At 44.7% G+C, this 22,367-nt stretch overlaps 1 protein-coding gene across 3 annotated transcripts in view; it reads right to left on the bottom strand.

Annotated features, from left to right (window-relative positions):
- Positions 1–414: 414 nt before the first annotated feature.
- LOC143769183 (uncharacterized) overlaps positions 415–22,367 on the bottom strand; it is an 87,706-nt gene continuing 65,753 nt past the window's right edge. The window contains exons 4-9 of one of the 3 annotated variants that reach the window (XM_077257748.1): positions 15,359–15,548; positions 3,241–3,305; positions 3,101–3,149; positions 2,717–2,802; positions 1,999–2,619; positions 415–1,681 (exon numbers count right to left, since the gene is read on the bottom strand). In XM_077257748.1, the coding sequence (XP_077113863.1) occupies positions 2,233–2,619; positions 2,717–2,802; positions 3,101–3,149; positions 3,241–3,305; positions 15,359–15,548 (777 nt within the window). In that variant the 3' untranslated portion in view covers positions 415–1,681; positions 1,999–2,232. Of the gene's footprint in view, positions 1,682–1,998; positions 2,620–2,716; positions 2,803–3,100; positions 3,150–3,240; positions 3,306–15,358; positions 15,549–17,014; positions 17,083–22,367 lie in introns of those variants that run through there. The other 2 variants (XM_077257749.1, XR_013214249.1) reach the window with 2 other exon arrangements.

Consider the following 22,367-nt stretch of genomic DNA (forward strand, 5'->3'; position numbering starts at 1 on the left):
GACTGCTGACATGGCTGATGGACCGGGTCCTGCTAAACGAATCCCATCACTTCTATACTCTGAGCATGGAAGTGTGATGGTCGGCCGGTATGAAGAGTCTATTAAATAACCGCCAATAGGTTTGCATTGTACGTCTTCTTGCAGGATAGAATATAATGATTTCTTATGGTGTTACGTTGCAATTTTAGCCTAACACGATTGCAACACAGAGATACTAATGTATAAATGTGTTGGATTTTCTGTTTTTCTTTATTACAGAAAAATAAAGGAGACAACACAAAGTTAGATTTTTGATACGGGCTGTTTTATTACTTCTTTATTTACTTATACTTATAAATTTGAGGTTCTTAGTGCACATTTTGATCAAATTGTGCAAGCCCATCTGCCAACGACAAGGCGACCTCATCAGATGGGGCCCTACACTAACAGACTAACCTATTTATTGTGCTTATACTATTCTTAATCTCATTAGCACAATCCTTTCATTACTATTACAATATTATTATACTTATTATTCTTCTAATATTATGGGATCCCTAGAATTAAAGCTGTTGATCCAGAAGAAGGCAAAAACCCCTGGACACATTACGCCAATTAGTGTCAAGGGGAAAAATTCCTTCTTGACCCCGGGAAAAAGCGATCAGTCCTAAGACCCTGGATCAAACCTGCTGATACCGAATACTATACTATGCTATTATTAGACTATTTCTAATAATGCTATAGTATTAAAATGTATATAGCTATTTTATTGCTACCACAATTTATTACAAATATTTCTACTTTTGCTAAATTACTATTTCTCATATTATGACTATTGTTACTAATATTTATATTATTTTTCTATTTACTATTAATTAGATCCCTAATGCTATTGATCCAGAAGAAGGCAAAAAAAACCTAGACACTCTCAGCCAATTCATGTCACAGGGGAAAAATTCCTTCTTGACCCCGAGAAAAGGCGATCAGTCCTAGAACCCTGGATCAAATCCACTAATACCTATTAATTATGCACTAATTATTAAAATCATTACCCTAGATGCTGTTTTATTATTATTATTATTATTATTATTATTATTACTACTTTTATTTATATTATATTTAATTTGCTGCTATTTTACTGATATTATTGTTACATTACTAATATTTTACTGTTAATATTTTTTTATTCTAGATATCTTCGGATTATTCTTATCATTACTGCTAACATTTGTATTGATATTTTAGTAAAACTATAAATTAAATCCTGATTCCTAAAGATGTTGATCCAGAAGAAGGCAAAAACCGCAGGACACATTCGGCCAATTAGTGTTACGGCGGAAAAATTCCTTCTTGACCCTGGGAAAAGGCGATCAGTCCTAGAACCCTGGATCAAATGCCCTAATACCTATTAAAAGTTTAATAAATATTATTAATATCGTATTTCTAAAATTACGGTATAATGTAAAAAATTTACTAGGGAAAATAATTACTGTTATATTTTCACTAATATTACACTTCATACTATATTATATTATTATTCCACTAGTGCTAATTCTACTTTAGCCTTCCTAATACCTAGGTCCTTATTCCTAAAGCTGTTGATCCAGAAGAAGGCAAAAACCCCTGGACACATTCAGCCAATTAGTGTCTCAGGGGGAAAATTCCTTCTTGACCCCGAGAAAAGGCGATCAGTCCTAAAACCCTGGATCAAATCCCCTAATACCTATTCAGATTTTAATAAATATTATTAATATTGTATTTTTAATATTATAACATAATATTATTACTTTACTAATTAAATTATTACAGTTTTATTATCACTAATATTACACTTTATACTATATTATATTATTATTCCACTAGTGCTAATTCTACTATAACCGTCCTAATACCTAGGTCCTTACTCCTAAAGCTGTTGCTCCAGAAGAAGGCAAAAACCCCTGGACACATTCAGCCAATTAGTGTCTCAGGGGGAAAATTCCTTCTTGACCCCGAGAAAAGGCGATCAGTCCAAAAAACCCTGGATCAAACCTGCTGCTGTTATTTATAGGTTTCTATCATTATTATACAATTAATATTATAGTTATTGCTCTTATTAGAATATTACACACTATATTACTACTCCTAATATTCTAAAAATGTTTATAATGTTTTTACTACATTTTTAAGCTGTATTAATCTAATATTTTATGCAAATTATTTTTATTAATATTAGATTTGAAGCTGTCGATGTTACTCAGCTTCAGACGTCCATCAGCGCCTCATTGCTTTGAGGAGGATGGTCCAGATGATATTCCTCCTTCCTCTGAGGTTGGTGGTAACGTATTGGAGGATGGACTGCTGGCGGATCTTCTGTCTTCGTGCCGGCTGCTTCTGAACTCTTCTTGTGGAGTTGCTGTTCTCCTGCACAACTTCTTTTTTCACTTCTGATGCCTTCTCATCTTCTTCTTCTGTCTCCTCCATGTCTTCTGCCTCATCTTCATCAAACACTTTAATATCCCGATATTTCATTGCGTCCTTGGGCATCTCCATCTCCTCTTCTTTCGGTTCCTCTGGCATTGATGTCGGCTCTGGTTTTTCGTCATCCAAAGGAAATGGCAGATATTTCTTCTGAGCTTCTCGGTTGGTCGGCATGAGGCGCTAAGGAAAGAATAGATCCAGTCACTTGTCTACTGAGATGTTCCTTTCCATCTATGGACAGAACATGGGCGACATAATATGCGGTACGATCAGTGACCTCCATCTTGAAGATCGGTGATGGCAGGAATCTGGTGCAGTAGATCAGAAGTTGTTGTTCTCTTTCCTCCTTTGTGCAGGGATAAGCTGGAAAGAAAACACAAGCAGATAAGGGATCAATCACACAATGTCCAGAGGAATCAAATCATTAACATTACAGGAAGATCCTTAAACCCAACATCAATGTGACCTGACAGATTCTGAATGATTCCGGGACAGAAGAGCATACAATCTACTATTGAAAACTATTTCCTGCTCACTCTACATTGTGAAGCAATTCTGTGCTGGACTAATAAACGTTCTGGATTATCAAATGCTGGATAAAAGGAAGGGAATCATATTTTCAGATTAACTGGGAATACTTTTATTTAATTAATAATCTCACATGAGAAGTATCCAGGTCCGAAGACACATTCCTGGCGGAGGTAGAAGTCCTAAAGAAAACAGAATCCAGTCAGTGTCCGCTTATCACTCCTCAGGGGTGGAGAATAGGACAAGGGGTCCGGTTATAATGAAGCTGCTGACCCCCAGAGATCCGCGGCTCGCTGCCATCCTGTATTCATCTTCTCCTGTAGTAGCCATAGAAAAATCTGGGAATCCAAAAAAGATTTAGTCACAGATCTAATAAAGACACAAACACTGCAGCTTCCTCACACATTCATAGTGAACGTCCCCCCGGTATCGGACCCCCATTACACTCATACCTGCAGGTAATATGACCCCGTGGAGCATAGCCTTTACTGGGTGCTTGTACAGTCTCCTGACAGCAGAGGCCCCAGTATAGGTAACACCACATACAGCACATAAGGTGCACTGGATTGTACTGGTGCCCTGTAAGTAAAGGTACATGGCATACAGGTATTCCTGTGCTCTTCATGCCCATAAGTACAGGTAAGCCCTAAACAATGACACCCAAATAGGCTTCATTACCAGCACATAAAGCCGGACCCCCATTAACAGTTCCAGAACACTAATCCCATTAACATTAGTGGCATAAAAATGTCCCCCAATAACTAATACTGGCGGCAGAGTGTCCTGTGAAACCTAAAGATAAAACTCTGCTTTCCTGCAGCCAGTAGGGGGAGCACAGTGCACCAGTATATATATATTATGCAGATAGCTCCCCCTAGTGGAGGGTGATAACTGCCGTTGTGGCAGATTTGTCAACTCTGCTCGTTTCTCTCCTACTTTAGGTGAAATGATAAAATCATCAGCGGATTCCAGATAACAAGAATAAATCTTCAGGGGGATGAGATAAATCAGTGTCAGTTACAGCAGATGATGGGATGGGAGCAACTCACCAACATTCATCTTCACCGCTCACTGTCCTGTAACAGACTGAGGATGATTGACAGTTTGCTTTATCTTCAAATTCAAATGCAGCGATCCTATTGGCTGCTGACCAGTGTCATGGAACACACAGAATTTAAAGGTACATGCTGCTGTTATTTCTTTCTCTGCAGAGTATTTCATATGTGTGCTGTAATTCTGCTTATAATAGGAGTGGAGATAATCAGGGGGGCATAGCTTTACTTTTCCATACAGAGAGGTTTCAATTTCATTAAATATCATATCAGAACATTAGGGACCCGACTCATTAGATGGAAGGTGCCATGGAAAAAAATATTTTCACCAATTGAAAGAATATACACTTTTTATATATTTTTTAATATGAATATTTATTTTTAATGGAGAAAAATGTGAAAAATAATTTTAAAAGGTCTGATATTTTCCTCTTTGAAACAATAGGGGGAGCTGCTGCTGCTGCTGAAATTTGCCATGAAAACCTAATGTACAAGTAGCTCAGATTACGACTGCAGTAAAAGTGGGCGGGACCTGCTCACATGTGTGATGTCACTCCTCCCCTCCCCTTCTGGGTGTTAGCAAAAGGATAAGGGGATGAAGTTTGGGATCACAGTGCGGAGCCATTTTGTGGTGATTGCAGAGTGATACTGACATGTCTATAGTGTCACCGAGGACGGCTGTTAGTTGGTGCTGCTCTCTGTATTACACGCTGGGGTTAGATACGCGGAGTGTAATGCACACTAGGATTAGATACAGGGCCCAGTGTAGTGTATCACATGATGGGATTAGATACAGGGTCCAGTGTAGTGTATCACATGATGGGATTAGATACAGGGCCCAGTGTAGTGTATCACATGATGGGATTAGATACAGGGCCCAGTGTAGTGTATTACATGATGGGATTAGATACAGGGTCCAGTGTAGTGTATCACATGATGGGATTAGATACAGGGTCCAGTGTAGTGTATCACATGATGGGATTAGATACAGGGTCCAGTGTAGTGTATTACATGATGCGGTTAGATACAGGGCCCAGTGTAGTGTATCACATGATGGGATTAGATATAGGGTCCAGTGTAGTGTATCACATGATGGGATTAGATACAGGGCCCAGTGTAGTGTATCACACAATGGGATTAGATACAGGGCCCAGTGTAGTGTATCACATGATGAGATTAGATATAGGGCCCAGTGTAGTGTATCACATGATGGGATTAGATATAGGGTCCAGTGCAGTGTATCACATGATGGGATTAGATACAGGGCCCAGTGTAGTGTATCACACAATGGGATTAGATACAGGGCCCAGTGTAGTGCATCACATGATGGGATTAGATACAGGGCCCAGTGTAGTCTATCACATGATGGGATTAGATACAGGGTCCAGTGTAGTGTATCACATGATGGGATTAGATACAGGGCACAGTGTAGTGTATCACACAATAGGATTAGATACAGGGCCCAGTGTAGTGTATCACACAATAGGATTAGATACAGGGCCCAGTGTAGTCTATCACATGATGGGATTAGATACAGGGCCCAGTGTAGTCTATCACATGATGGGATTAGATACAGGGCCCAGTGTAGTGTATCACACAATGGGATTAGATATAGGGCCCAGTGTAGTGTATCACACAATGGGATTAGATATAGGGCCCAGCGCAGTGTATCACACAATGGGATTAGATACAGGACCCAGTGCAGTGTATCACACAATGGGATTAGATACATGGCCCAGTGTAGTGTAGTGTATCACACGATGGGATTCAATATAGGGCCCAGTGTAGTGTATCACACAATGGGATTAGATATAGCGCCCAGTGTAGTGTATCACACAATGGGATTAGATATAGGGCCCAGTGTAGTGTATCACACAATGGGATTAGATACAGGGCCCAGTGTAGTGTATCACACAATGGGATTAGATACAGGGCCCAGTGTAGTGTATCACACGATGGGATTCAATATAGGACCCAGTGTAGTGTATCACACAATGGGATTAGATATAGGGCCCAGTGTAGTGTATTACATGATGGGATTAGATACAGGGCCCAGTGTAGTGTATCACACAATGGGATTAGATACAGGGCCCAGTGTAGTGTATCACACGATGGGATTAGATATAGGGCCCAGTGTAGGGTCCACACTTACAAACCCAAGCAACAGTCACAGATAAATACACTAAACTCCATCTATTTATATAATTGCCTTGTAGTGTTTTCATTTCCTGTTCTGTCCAGATGTCACTGTATCCCAGAATTCCAAGTGGAGTTCACCGACCGCCATATTGGGACACCCAAGTGATGGGTGCCTCAATATGGAAACTGCTGCTGGTACCCACCTATTACACGGTACCACCAGCGGAATACCATCGTACCACACACACACACATACTCTATACGCTGTACACACCACACACACACACTCATACACACACACTCACCCACACTCACGCACCACCAGCGGAACACCGTCGCGAACATGCCGCCGTCACTGAGATCAGCCGAATGATTCACTGACTGCCGCCATCTTTGTACAGGAGGAGTGCATGCGTAGTTTTAATGTGACCGCCACTATGTGCACAAAGATGGTGGCGGTCTGATTTACTGCGCCTGTGCGAATTACGCGCAGGTGCAGTGAATCATTTGGCTGATCCTGGTGGCAGAGGCGTGACGTGTCTACAGGCAGAGGAAGCCGATCACATTAAAGGGGTTTTCCCACGAACGAAAGTTCATTTTAAAAATTAACTGTGTCTGACCACATCTCCTTGACAGGGTAAGAAGCAAAAGACAATACAAACATTACAGCGGGGATCACAGTTGATTCATTTTGTGAGGAAAAGTTTTTCACTGACTGTTTTCAAAAAATATTTTACCTCATAAAATGTGTCCTCTGTTATGCCAGTATTGTCTTTTCCTTTGTCCCCTGCCAAGGAGCTTTGGTATGTTTGGTACACGGTCAGTCACAATTTTTAAAATTAACTTTTGTTGATGGGAAAACCCCTTTAAAAAGCAAATATCAATGCCAACATGGCTCCTCCTAAAAAGTACGCCAATGACAATGAAAGGAAAGCAGCAAAGGCACAACGTTGAAGACATCAAAGGGCAAATGAGACTCTTGAAGAGCAACAGCATTGCTGGGACAAAAACAATGCATATAAGTGTAGGCGTCAAGCACATGAGTCCCCTGATGCAAAAGTTGTTAGATTATCACAGGATACCATTAGGCAACAACAGCGCTGTATGCCTGCCCCATCTTGACATTACCGCCCTCCCGATGCGATAGCATCATGCCTCCATCTAGTCTCATATAACCACCAATCAACAGTCCTCCTAGCCATGCAGCATAAGCAAGCTCTGACGATGGGTTATTTATAAGGGATAGGAGTGGCTAACCGAGCTCAGCTGAGAACTCAGACTCCCAGAGCTCCCAACATGGACGATTAACCCCTGTACTGCCAAAAGAAATTTACATTTAAAAAAGGTGAAGTGCTTATTTTCGGCACATGAGCAGGAGCAGACTCTGCGGTCTTCTGGCTCCTCTCTGTCGTGGTAACCCTGTGACAATGGGATTAGATACATGGCCCGATGTAGTATATCACATGATGGGATTAGATACTAACCCCAGTGTGGTGTATCACACAATGGAATTAGGTATGGGGCCCAGTGTAGTGTATCACACAATGGGATTAGATTCTGGCCCCAGTGTAGTGTATCACACAATGGGTTTAGATATAGGGCCCAGTGTAGTGTATCAAACAATAGGATTAGATACAGGGCCCAGTTCAGTGTATCGCACTGTCGCATACAAGATTTCTCTCGCATATCACCCCTACTCTGGAACCCTCTACCACAACACATCAGACTCTCGCCTACCATCGAAATCTTCAAAAAGAACCTGAAGACCCACCTCTTCCGACAAGCCTACAACCTGCAGTAACCATCGATCGACAAAACCGCTGCATGACCAGCTCTATCCTCACCTACGGTATCCTCACCCATCCCTTGTAGATTGTGAGCCTTCGCGGGCAGGGTCCTCACTCCTCCTGTACCAGTTATGACTTGTATTGTTTAAGATTATTGTACTTGTTTTTATTATGTATACCCCTCCTCACATGTAAAGCGCCATGGAATAAATGGCGCTATAACAATAAATAATAATAATAATAATAATAATAATCACACAATGGGATTAGATACAGGGACCATTGTAGTGTATCACAAGATGGTAATAGACACTGGCCCCAGTGTAGTGTATCACATGATATGATTAGATACAGGGTCCAGGGTAGTGTATCACATGATATGATTAGATACAGGGTCCAGTGTAGTGTATTGTGGTGGCCCTGAAGGTCCAGTCACCACATAGGTACTGCACCTCAGCCACAGGTGTGGTACTCCGCTCTCGGATGAGGAGGGGCACTACCCGAGACTCACACTAGAATCCAACACTACACCACTCCAGGCCAGGGGATCTGGGCGGACCCTATAGAGGGAGGGCCCCATCTCAGGCTGGAGGGGGAACTAGGTAGAGGGTGTGGGTGAAGAGAGTGACAGTTAGAGGGAGGAGTTAGTCAGTCAGAGAGAGGAGAGAGGAGTGAGAGGAAGTGTCTGAGAGAAGGAAAGAAGGGGTCCTAGGGGCCAGGAAAGTGAGGATTCCACCCTGGGCGCCAGAATCCACACCGACCATCATCGGGCAAAAGTACCAGGTCGCAGTGGGGGAACCGGCCCCAGACTAATGAAGAACTACAAGGCTCAGCTAGCAAGCCGGAGGCTGTGGTAGCTGTACGTGCCTGTTGTGAATTTGCTTTTTGCTCCCTCTAGTGGTTACTGGTTTTTTGACTCTGGTTTTTCTGTCGTTCCTTTTGTCCGCGCCTGGGTCGTTGGTTGGGGGTGTTGCTGTGTGGGCTCCCTGGGCCTTCGGTTCGGTGCCTGGCGGCGTAGTTATCAGAGCTAGTCTGCTGTGCTCTTGTCTACTGATCCTGGTTCCAGTTATATCAGCTAAGTCTGCCTTTTGCTTTTTGCTATTTGTTTTGGTTTTGTATTTTTGTCCAGCTTGTTCCAAAACTTTATCTTTAAGAATACCAACAGGATCAGCGACTCCAGGAGCATCAGGCACAAAGCTCCTAGAAAGAGCATCGGCCTTCACATTCTTTGAACCAGGTAAATACGAGACAACAAAATCAAAGCGGGAGAAAAACAATGACCAGCGGGCCTGTCTCGGATTAAGGCGTTTAGCAGACTCGAGATACATCAGATTTTTGTGATCAGTCAAGACCACCACACGATGCTTAGCACCCTCGAGCCAATGACGCCACTCCTCAAATGCCCATTTCATGGCCAACAACTCCCGATTGCCCACATCATAATTTCGCTCGGCAGGCGAAAACTTCCTAGAGAAAAAGGCACAAGGTTTCATAACACGTGCCACAGTCAGTCACAGCCACACACATTCGCCAAAAAGGTAGCCACATAGGATCAAGGACACCAGGAGGACGTCGCCTGACAAGATCTGAGGCTGCTGACTTGGGACACTGTGTATGAGGTGCAGGGCAGGTGGGCAAAGCCAGCGCAGAGAGACGGCCAGGGAAGGCACATAAGAAAGGGGGTCTCGGTAAAGTGAACCCCAATTTACCTCAGCTGGCAGGACCACAGACCCGGAGGACACAGCACCTGCCTGGGGACTGCATATAAGAACTGTGAGTAAACGTGTGGAAACTGCACCCTGCTGTGTTCTCTGAATTTTTACTGCGTCCCCTGCCCTGCATCACAACACTCACCATCATTAACTTTAACTCTTTAACTGCCCTGGGGCCTAGCTCTACCCGTGGAGAGCTGAAATATCTCTGCTGCGTCACCATCTGCCCCAGTGGACCTGAACCGCAGCGTCGCCCATTTCCCTATTGCCGAGCACCACGGGTGGCGTCAAGAACTAATCCCTTATAAACTTTATTCCCCTTTAATTGACTTTTATTGGACGCCCAGGACCACGGACTGGGTCACTGCTGCCGTGACAACCCCCTGAAGAACCATCGGACCCGGCCCGAGTACCCACGGTCCTGGCGGATGCTCCAGTATCACATGATGGGATTAGATACAGGGCCCAGTGTAGTGTATTACACGATGGGATTAGATACAGGGCCCAGTGTAGTGTATTACACGATGGGATTAGATACAGGGCCCAGTGTAGTGTATTACACGATGGGATTAGATACAGGGCCCAGTGTAGTGTATTACATGATGGGATTAGATACAGGGCTCAGTGTAGCTAAGTAAAATATGTTCACTGGGTACATTTTATCAAACGGCCAATTCAGCCATTATACAATCATTGTTGTTCAGTTGAGAAAAGCTGAGCCCACATCGGCTTTACACAGAAAAGAATAAAATGAATTTTTATAGTTAAAATTTATACTTTATTTAACTTACGCATGTAGTAAACAGAGTGATACAATAAAAGCAGGACAACTACAAAGAGTGTTTTAGCAACTACACAGTCCAGTACATATGTTAGCATCAAAGATAGGTTCATTGATATTACTGCACAAGTCAAATGAATAAAGAATAGTAGACACAATGGTCAGTGTCCAAAATGGTACCAAGCACAGAACATATCAGGCCTGATCCATGCAGTGGGGAAATAACTATTTGACACACTGCCGATCTTGCAGGTATTCCCACATACAAAGAATGGCGAGGTCTGTAATTTTTATCGGAGGTACACTTCACCTGTGAACAGGGCCAGTTTTAGGCAAAGTGGAGCCGTGGGCAAAAGTTTAAAATGATGACCCAAATGTTAACCTATTGCATCATCACACAGAAACATTTTGGTTGTGTTTACATGCACAGATTTTAGGCTTCTAAATGAGTGTGATCGACAATTTTGAAGTGGTTCTATGCTAGTTTCCCGGCCTCTTTACACTAGCTGAGGAACAATGACAGGGACAGAATAATCACTAGAAGATCAATCAGTCCCCATACAGTATCATGTTTTCAGCAGCATATCTGCACTTTTTACCGGGCTATGTGCGGCTGAGAATGATTTTTGTTCTAGCATAACCAATCCAATCACTTTATAAATAGGCAGCATTTTGCTTGCTTAGTATAATACACTCCCCATAGTCCTCCATATAGTATAATACACTCACCATAGTCCTCCATATAGTATAATACACTCCCCGCAGTCCTTCATATAGTATAATGCACTCACCATAGTCCTCATATAGTATAATGCACTCCCCATAGTCCTCTATATATAATATAATACACTCTCCATAGTCCTTCATATAGAATAATACACTGCCCATTGTCCTCCATATAGCAAATGCACCCCATAGTCCTCCATATATTAAAATATACCCCTCAGTCCTCCATATATTATAATACATTCCACATAGTCCTCCATATAGTATAATAGACTCCCCATAGTCCTCCATATAGTGTAATACACTCCCTATAGAGCTCCACATAGTATAATAAATCATCCATAGTACTCCCTATAGTATAATACACTCCCCATAGTCCGTAATATAGAATAATGCACTCACCATAGCCCTCCACATAGTATAATACACTTCACATAGTCCTCCATATAGTATAATGCACCCCCATAGTCCTCAATGTAGTACAATGCACTCCCTATAGTATTATGCACCCCATAGTCCTCCATATAATCTTAATAATCTTTATTTTTTTATAGCGCTAACATATTCCACAGCGCTTTACAGTTTGCACACATTATCATTGCTGTCTCCGATGGGACTAACAATCTAAATTCCCTATGTCTTTGGAGTGTGGGAGGAAACCAGAGAATCCGGAGGAAACCCATGCAAACACGGGGAGAACATACAGACTCCATATAGTATAATACATTCCCTACAGTCCTCCATATAGTATAATATACTCCCCATTGTCCCCCATATAGTTTAATACATTCCCCACAGTCCTCCACATAGTATAATATACTCTCCATAGTATAATATATCCTCCATAGTACTCCCTATAGTATAATACACTCCCCATAGGCCTCCATATAGTATAATACACTGCCCATAGTCCTCAATATAGTATAATGCACTCCCCATAGTCCTCTATATATAATATAATACACTCTCCATAGTCCTTCATATAGAATAATACACTCCCCATTGTCCTCCATATAGTATAATGCACCCCATAGTCCTCCATATATTAAAATATACCCCTCAGTCCTCCATATATTATAATACATTCCACATAGTCCTCCATATAGTATAATATACTCCCCATAGTCCTCCATATAGTGTAATACACTCCCTATAGAGCTCCACATAGTATAATAAATCATCCATAGTACTCCCTATAGTATAATACACTCCCCATAGTCCGTAATATAGAATAATGCACTCACCATAGCCCTCCACATAGTATAATACACTTCACACAGTCCTCCATATAGTATAATGCACCCCCATAGTCTTCAATGTAGTACAATGCACTCCCTATAGTATAATGCACCCCATAGTCCTCCATATAATCTTAATAATCTTTATTTTTTTATAGCGCTAACATATTCCGCAGCGCTTTACAGTTTGCACACATTATCATTGCTGTCTCCGATAGGACTAACAATCTAAATTCCCTATGTCTTTGGAGTGTGGGAGGAAACCAGAGAATCCGGAGGAAACCCATGCAAACACGGGGAGAACATACAGACTCCATATAGTATAATACATTCCCCACAGTCCTCCATATAGTATAATATACTCCCCATTGTCCCCCATATAGTTTAATACATTCCCCACAGTCCTCCACATCTATATATATAATTGTCTAAGGGTTTTTCTGTCTGTCTGTCCCGTTTATTCATTCGCTGATTGGTCGAGGCCCAGGCTATGCATGTCCCCGTAGTATATGGACAATGATGTTAATCCCAGAATTTGCGGCAGACTGTGCCCGTCGCTGATTGGTCGAGGCAACCTTTATGACATCATCGTCGCCATGGCAACCATTATGACATCTACGTCGATACTGTGCCCGTTGCTGATTGGTCGAGGCGAATTCGCGGCAGACTGCCCGTCGCTGATTGGTCGAGGCAACCTTTATGACATCATCGTCGCCATGCTGCCTCGACTAATCAGCGACGGGCACAGTATCAACGTAGATGTCATAATGGTTGCCATGGCGATGATGATGTCAAAAAGGTTGCCTCAACCAATCAGCGACGGGCACAGTCGGAATCATCATTGTCCATATACTACGGGGACATACATATTCTAGAATACCCGATGCGTTAGAATCGGGCCACGATCTAGTAGTATAATATACTCCCCATAGTCCTCCATATAGTATAATATATCCTCCATAGTACTCCCTATAGTATAATACACTCCCCATAGGCCTCCATATAGTATAATACACTGCCCATAGTCCTCAATATAGTATAATACACCCTCCATAGTCCTGAATATAGTAGATACATTCCCCATAGTCCTCCATATAGTATAATACACCCCCCATAGTCCTCCATATAGTATAATACACTCCATATAGTCCTCCATATAGTATAATACACTCCTCATAGTCCTTCATTTAGTATAATATACTTCCCATAGTCCTCCTTAAAGTATAATACATGTCTCATAGTCCTCCATATAGTATAATGCACTCCCATAGTCCTCCTTGTAGTACAATGCACTCCCCATTGTATAATGCACCCATAGTCCTCCATATATTAAAATACACCCCTCAGTCTTTCATATAGTATAATATGCTCCTCATAGTCCTCCATGTAGTACAATGCACTCCCCATAAAAAATGCATAGTTCTTCATATAGTATAATGCGCTCCCCATAGTCCTCAATACAGTATAATGCAGGTCCCATATTGTACATGTAGGATAATGCACTGCCCAAAGTCTTATATAGTAGAATGCAGCCCCTATATAGTATAGTGCATCCTATATTCCTCAATACAGTATAATGCAGCCACCCCATAGCGTAAAATTCAGCCACCCCATTGTATAAAATGCAGCCACTCTTAACAGTAAAATAAAGTCACCCCATAGAGTATAATGCCCCTCATAGAATATAATGCATCCCCCTCATAGAATATAATATAGTTACATAGTTATTAAGGTTGAAGGAAGACTTTAAGTCCATCTAGTTCAACCCATAGCCTAACCTAACATGCTCTAACATGTTGATGATAGTACCATCCTAGAATATAAAGCAGCCCCTCAGAGAATAATGCAGCCCACCATAGAATATAACGCAGCCCCCATATAGTATAATGCAGCCCCCCTCATAAAGTATAATGTAGCCCCCCAGAGTATAATGCAGCCCACCATAGACTATAACGCAGCCCCCATATAGTATAATGCAGCCCCCCTCATAAAGTTTAATGTAGCCCCCTCAGATTATAATGCAGCCTTTCCATAGAATATAATGCAGCCCCTATATAGTATAATGCAGTCCCCCTCTGAGTATCATGCAGCCACCCCATAGATTATAATGCAGCCACTCCATAGATTATAAGGCAGCCCCCTCATATACATAGAATATAATGCAGCCACCCTCATTCAGTATAATGCAGCCCCCATAGAATAAAATGAAGCCCCCCACATAGAATTTAATGTGTCCCCCATATGGTATATTGCAGCCCTCATATAGTATAAGGCAGCCAAATATTATATTTGGATGCTTTGGGTTGTCATTATGATTTAAAAAGAGAAAACACAGTAGTTTGACAATAAATGGCTTCACCCAATCACTAACCATGAGTAGAGGAAAAGTTTTGGTGTTATCAATCATATTCTCTGAAAAAAAGCAAACATTCTGGGGGCTTATGTAAACTTTTGAGCACAACTGTAACTACAGTACTATAATACTGCCCTCTAAGTACAAGAATATAACTACTGTAATGATCTTTTTATTTAAAAACTAACAACCAAATATTACAAAATATTTAGATTAAAATCACAAAGTAATAAATATTTATGTAAATAAATATTATGCTGTTACATCACTTACACAATAACATTAGAAAACATTGACAAATCCCGATACATGAATGTTCCTCCAGGTCACGTTACCTGGGTTACGCTTCATATCCTTCTTTTATGTAGACTTAAGACTTTCTAAGATCGTATACCTGACAATATCACAGGACAGGACTTCCTTATTGATGAGCAGGCAGCACCGTGCACACCACAGATGATAGATGGTCACCACATTTATTATATACAGAGAACTTCTGTTGTATATCCTGAGCTCAGGTTGGAAGTTTCAGTACAGCAGCTGACCATACGACTGTCCTACTAGGCGTGGTAACTTTAGGGACAAGGACACAGACTCCCGTACCTGCATACTGAAAGTGTAAGATGCCCAAGCGAGGTAGTCGTGGGCGAGCGTTGGTCCCCACTTGCTCTGGCATCCTACAGACAAAGTGTGTCTCAGTCCCAGTGTGCTGCTGTGTATGAGGTGCTACCACTTCTGGCCCGCAGGCCTCTTCTGACTCCAGGAATCTGTCTTCTGGTACCAGGGCAGCAATCTATCCAGGGTACACAAGGTTTATGAAAACCAAACTTTTACTTTGTGAATGGCAGTCTGTACAGTAGTTACAGGCAGGTACAAAGAATAAGGCCGAATGGGTTGTCATCCTTCCCACAGTTACCTGATACAACTTCAGCCCTGGTTCTCAGCATGGGTGACATATCCCCCTCTTTGGCTTTCCTAGCCCTTGGGGATCTTCCTCACCACTAGCAGTTATTTGGATTGCAATACCTTCCGCCCCATGTAGTCTGAGTCCATCTTGTCCTGTAGCTTCACAAACTGAATCCACTGCCCCAAATATTAGGCTCACGTTGGCCCTAGCAGCCAGCTCACTACTGCCCTCGCATTGGCTGACTGTCACTTCCTTCCTCTGCCACTAACACTTAGTTCCCCCTCCAAGTTGCCTGGCCACTTCACTTAGCCCTGTCCCAGCTAACTGCAGCCCCAGGGGATATTATACCTTTACCACATACAAATGTATCAAGATATATTTAACCCTTAAGTATCAGGGAGTAATCAATTAGCTCCCACCACTGTTACAAAATGACACTGCAACAGATGTTCCATCGTCTCCAGTATATGGGGGCACTCAGGGGTGGGATTCAAATTTTTAACAACAGGTCCTCTAAGTCGCGGCGGCCGGAATTTTGGCCACGCCCATTTTCAATAACCCCGCCCGTACTAATAAGCCACGCCCAGTGGCACGATTCATATTTTCGGAAGCAGTTTGTCTCCCTTAATGACAAGAATACGTTGTGACATACGGTATTAAAGTCATTCAAAGAAGACATTAGGAGACACTTTCTGACAGTGGGGGTAGTTAGAGAGTGGAACAGGCTGCCATGAGAGGTGGTGAGCTCTCCATCAATGGGAGTCGTCAAGCGGAAGCTGGATAAACATATAGTTGGGATGATTTAGGGCAGGCGCTCACGGACGATTTTGCTGCGATTATACGGTGCGTATAATCGCAGCAAAGCAGCTGTCAAACCTGCCCTGCGAGCAGGTCTGAGAGTGCTGGAGCGCATACCTGCGCTCCTGTTACAGAGCCCGCCCCGACCGCAGGTGTCCTAAACGGGACTCAGAGAGGCAGCGCGATGCTGCCTCTTTGAATCCCGTTCAGGACACTTGCGGTCGACTCCGGGCTTTGAACAGGAGCGCAGGTATGCGCTCCAGCACTCTCAGACCCGCTCGCAGGGCAGGTTTGACAGCTGCTTTGCTGCGATTATACGCACCGTATAATCGCAGCAAAATCGTCCGTGTGCGCCTGCCCTTAGGTAAACCTGCATTCGCAGGGGGTTGGACCCGATGGCCCTTGAGGTCCCTTCCAACTCTACAATTTTATAATTCTAAGAATGCTAGCACCAAAGAACAGGGCGCTGATACTGTATATGGGAGAGGGGTGTTATACGGGTTGTGTACTACAGCTCTGCATTTCTCTATACAATAGTAAAAGACCAAACAAACCTTGAGGAGTCTTCCATGATGTCAACATGGCATCCACTGTGTTTCTAGCCAGCAGCTTCAGCTGGTAGCTAAAAATAAGAGAGAAAGTGTTAGGGGCACTGTGATGTCTATATGAACACGATCGTGTCATATACACATCAGCTTCTCCCTCCTATATACATACACATTTCCCCGTATACACAGCTCCACTTTTCAGGATCCTCCACCTTCCCCCATCCTAACCCATCATCTTCTGCAACCTCTGCCACTGTTCTGCATCCCCCCCCCATTCACCGACCCCAGCAGCTGGCCCCCCGCACATTCACCAACATCAACGGCAGCACATGCACTGTCATCGTTCGTACCCCCGAGGCCACAGTCATGACCCCAGCGCAGCAGTTGGCCCCCACTGCCGATTGGATCGCCCCCCCCGGGCCGCACAATCAGCTGGCCCCCACTGCCGATCGGACCCCCCAGGTCGCACAATCACCCCCGTTCTGCCCCCCCTGTGTTCAGCGTTCTGCCCTCCTGTGTCCAGCGTTCTGCCCCCTCCTGTGTCCAGCGTTCTGCCCCCCTGTGTCCAGCGTTCTGCCCTCCTGTGTCCAGCATTCTGCCCCCTCCTGTGTCCAGCGTTCTGCCCCCCTGTGTCCAGCGTTCTGCCCTCCTGTGTCCAGCGTTCTGCCCCCCTGTGTCCAGCGTTCTGCCCCCGTGTCCAGCGTTCTGCCCTCCTGTGTCCAGCGTTCTGCCCCCCCCTGTGTCCAGCGTTCTGCCCCCCTGTGTCCAGCGTTCTGCCCCCCTGTGTCCAGCGTTCTGCCCCCCGTGTCCAGCGTTCTGCCCCCGTGTCCAGCGTTCTGCCCCCCTGTGTCCAGCGTTCTGCCCCCCTGTGTCCAGCTTTCTTCCCCCGTGTCCAGCTTTCTTCCCCCCTGTGTCCAGCGTTCTGCCCCCCTGTGTCCAGCGTTCTGCCCTCCTGTGTCCAGCGTTCTGCCCCCCTGTGTCCAGCATTCTGCCCCCCTGTGTCCAGCGTTCTGCCCTCCTGTGTCCAGCGTTCTGCCCCCTCCTGTGTCCAGCGTTCTGCCCCCCTGTGTCCAGCGTTCTGCCCCCCTGTGTCCAGCGTTCTGCCCCCGTGTCCAGCTTTCTGCCCCAGCGTCCAGCTTTCAGCCCCAGCGTCCAGCTTTCAGCCCCAGCGTCCAGCGTTCTGCCCCAGCGTCCATCGTTCTGCCCCAGCGTCCATCGTTCTGCCCCAGCGTCCAGCTTTCTGACCCCCTGTGTCCAGCTTTCTGACCCCCTGTTTCCAGCTTTCTGCCCCCCTGTGTCCAGCTTTCTGCCCTGGGCCCCCCCGATCGCCGCTCTTAATAAAAAAAAAAAAAGTTCTGCTTACCTGACCGCGATCCTGCTCTCTCTGGTTATCGGTGGGGGCGGCCATCTTCCTGAGGCCGCGCGTGCGCAGGTGGAGTGCTCTGCTGACCGGGGCTTCAGGAAAATGGCCGCGGGATGCCGCGCATGCGCAGATGGAGATCGCGGCGGCCATTTTTCTGAAGCCGAGATGCGAACAGGTAAATTCTGCGCCGCCGGCGACCCGCCCCCCGTATTGTGCCGCCCCCCGCATTGTGCCGCCTGGGGCGGCCCGCCCCCCCCTTCCTACGCCACTGCCAGTGGTAACCATTTTGAAAATTTCTATCTGCCAGCGTTCCGCGGTAATTGAAAATGGCATTTTCAATTACCGGAACGCTGGCAGATAGAAATTTTAGTAAACGGCTGCCCCGTACCGGGTCGTACCGGCTGAATCCCACCCCTGGGGGCACTCTTTTCTAAGACAGGATCTTCCTGCACTTTAGATTATCTTTGATGTACATTTTACCATGGAGTGCCAGCCACGCTACATCTCTCATATGAGGGGGAACGCTGGGATCTAGCACGTTTTTTGCAGCCTGTTTTACATCTATACTTGGGGCGCCCTACAGTTGTACCTGGACACTTAAGTGAGTTGACAGAACTTTCTTATACAGCTCCTTCCTTCTGAACTGCTTGACAATATCATACAGGATCCTTTACCTAATGACCTTACTTATTACATGGACACCATACCAAGAAACATTATTCTTTATTCCTCCTGAGATCCTCTGGATGGGGTCCTCTACCAACCACACAGACACAAACTGATGGATCTGGCTCTTAAACAAGCAAGGCCATGGCGTCATCTCTGAATTCTTGCAAAACGAAAAATTCTTCATAAGAAACAAGAGATTAAAGAAGAGCTCCGAACAGGGCATGGAGAGACCATTCTCCTTATGGGGAGATAGACAATGTTTCTCCTAACCACATTCACTCTGTTACCTCACAAGAAGTGAAAGAAGACATTGGCAGGTCTGGGGAGTAAAGTATTGGGCACTGGGAACATCCCACTGATATAGAAGAGCGAGAGCAGGGAGGTCTTCAGCAGGCGGATCTTCTCCAGATATGTCAGCTTCCAATGTTTCCAGCTCTGCATATTCTGCTCGCACACTGCCAGGTTCTCCACCCAGTTCAACTTCCCATCATCTACAGTACCAAACACAACTTCCAAAGTTTTTATCTGACCCTGAACTGTTCTGAAGGGCACAGAGAAGGGGCACTCCCCAGCCACAGCACCTCGCTCTTCTCCATGTTCAAAGAGGAGTTACATTGGTGAAGGCTGCAAACTACTGCTGCAGAGCAGCACAGTAATCTCTAGAAGACACCACAACTGACACATCATCCGCATAGGCACAAAACTTTACATCCTCCACTTTACTCTGCAAGTAAAACCTCAGCCCTGTAAAATCGCTATGATCCTGCACTTACTAAGGAAAGGATCCTGATTAGTGTTGAGCATTCCGATACCGCAAGTATCGGGTATCGGCCGATATTTGCTGTATCGGAATTCCGATACCGAGATCCGATACTTTTGTGGTATCGGGTATCGGTATCGAAACAACATTAATGTGTAAAAGAAAGAATTAAAATAAAAAATATTGCTATACTCACCTCTCTGACGCAGTCTGGACCTCACCGAGGGAACCGGCAGCGTTGTTTGCTTAAAATGCGCGCTTTTCCTTCCTTCCGTGACGTCACGGCTTCTGATTGGTCGCGTGCCGCCCATGTGGCCGCGACGCGACCAATCACAGCAAGCCGTGACGTAATTTTCAGGTCCTTCTAGGCATTCAGTATTTTAAAATTACGTTCCGGCTTTGTGATTGGTCGCGTCGCGGTCACATGGGCGACGCGACCAATCACAAGCCGTGACGTCACGGGAGGCAGGAGACGCGCGCATTTTAAAATGCGCGCGTGTCCAGCCTCCCATGACGTCACGGCTTGTGATTGGTCGCGTCGCCCATGTGGCCGCGACGCAACCAATCACAGCAAGCCGTGACGTAATTTCAGGTCCTTCAGGATTTTAAAATTACGTTCTAGCTTGTGATTGGTCGCGTCGCGGTCACATGGGCGACGCGACCAATCACAAGCCGTGACGTCACGGGAGGCTGTAAAATACACTCACTGGCCACTTTATTAGGTACACCTGTCCAACTTCTTGTTAACACTTAATTTCTAATCAGCCAATCACATGGCGGCAACTCAGTGCATTTAGGCATGTAGACATGGTCAAGACAATCTCCTGCAGTTCAAACCGAGCATCAGTATGGGGAAGAAAGGTGATTTGAGTGCCTTTGAACGTGGCATGGTTGTTGGTGCCAGAAGGGCTGGTCTGAGTATTTCAGAAACTGCTGATCTACTGGGATTTTCACGCACAACCATCTCTAGGGTTTACAGAGAATGGTCCGAAAAAGAAAAAAAATCCAGTGAGCGGCAGTTCTGTGGGCGGAAATGCCTTGTTGATGCCAGAGGTCAGAGGAGAATGGGCAGACTGGTTCGAGCTGATAGAAAGGCAACAGTGACTCAAATCGCCACCCGTTACAACCAAGGTAGGCCTAAGAGCATCTCTGAACGCACAGTGCGTCTAACTTTGAGGCAGATGGGCTACAGCAGCAGAAGACCACACCGGGTACCACTCCTTTCAGCTAAGAACAGGAAACTGAGGCTACAATTTGCACAAGCTCATCGAAATTGGACAGTAGAAGATTGGAAAAACGTTGCTTGGTCTGATGAGTCTTGATTTCTGCTGCGACATTCGGATGGTAGGGTCAGAATTTGGCGTAAACATGAAAGCATGGATCCATCCTGCCTTGTATGGAGCATCTTTGGGATGTGCAGCCGACAAATCTGCGGCAACTGTGTGATGCCATCATGTCAATATGGACCAAAATCTCTGAGGAATGCTTCCAGCACCTTGTTGAATCTATGCCACGAAGAATTGAGGCAGTTCTGAAGGCAAAAGGGGTCCAACCCGTTACTAGCATGGTGTACCTAATAAAGTGGCCGGTGAGTGTAGATCAACTGACCGAACAATATATATATATATATATATATATATATATATATATATATACACACACTCACTGGCCACTTTATTAGGTACACCATGCTAGTAACGGGTTGGACCCCTTTTGCCTTCAGAACTGCCTCAATTCTTCGTGGCATAGATTCAGCAAGGTGCTGGAAGCATTCCTCAGAGATTTTGGTCCATATTGACATGATGGCATCACACAGTTGCCGCAGATTTGTCGGCTGCACATCCCTGATGCGAATCTCCCGTTCCACCACATCCCAAAGATTTCATGTTGTTTACGCCAAATTCTGACCCTACCATCCGAATGTTGCAGCAGAAATCGAGACTCATCAGACCAAGCAACGTTTTTCCAATCTTCTACTGTCCAATTTCGATGAGCTTGTGCAAATTGTAGCCTCAGTTTCCTGTTCTTAGCTGAAAGGAGTGGTACCCGGTGTGGTCTTCTGCTGCTGTAGCCCATCTGCCTCAAAGTTCGACGCACTGTGCGTTCAGAGATGCTCTTAGGCCTACCTTGATTGTAACGGGTGGCGATTTGAGTCACTGTTGCCTTTCTATGAGCTCGAACCAGTCTGCCCATTCTCCTCTGACCTCTGGCATCAACAAGGCATTTCCGATCCACAGAACTGCCGCTCACTGGATTTTTTTTCTTTTTCGGACCATTCTCTGTAAACCCTAGAGATGGTTGTGCGTGAAAATCCCAGTAGATCAGCAGTTTCTGAAATACTCAGACCAGCCCTTCTGGCACCAACAACCATGCCACGTTCAAAGGCACTCAAATCACCTTTCTTCCCCATACTGATGCTCGGTTTGAACTGCAGGAGATTGTCTTGACCATGTCTACATGCCTAAATGCACTGAGTTGCCGCCATGTGATTGGCTGATTAGAAATTAAGTGTTAACAAGAAGTTGGACAAGTGTACCTAATAAAGTGGCCAGTGAGTGTATGTATAT

The sequence above is a fragment of the Ranitomeya variabilis genome, chromosome 4 (assembly GCF_051348905.1).
Source record: "Ranitomeya variabilis isolate aRanVar5 chromosome 4, aRanVar5.hap1, whole genome shotgun sequence".
Taxonomy (NCBI): Eukaryota; Metazoa; Chordata; class Amphibia; order Anura; family Dendrobatidae; genus Ranitomeya; species Ranitomeya variabilis.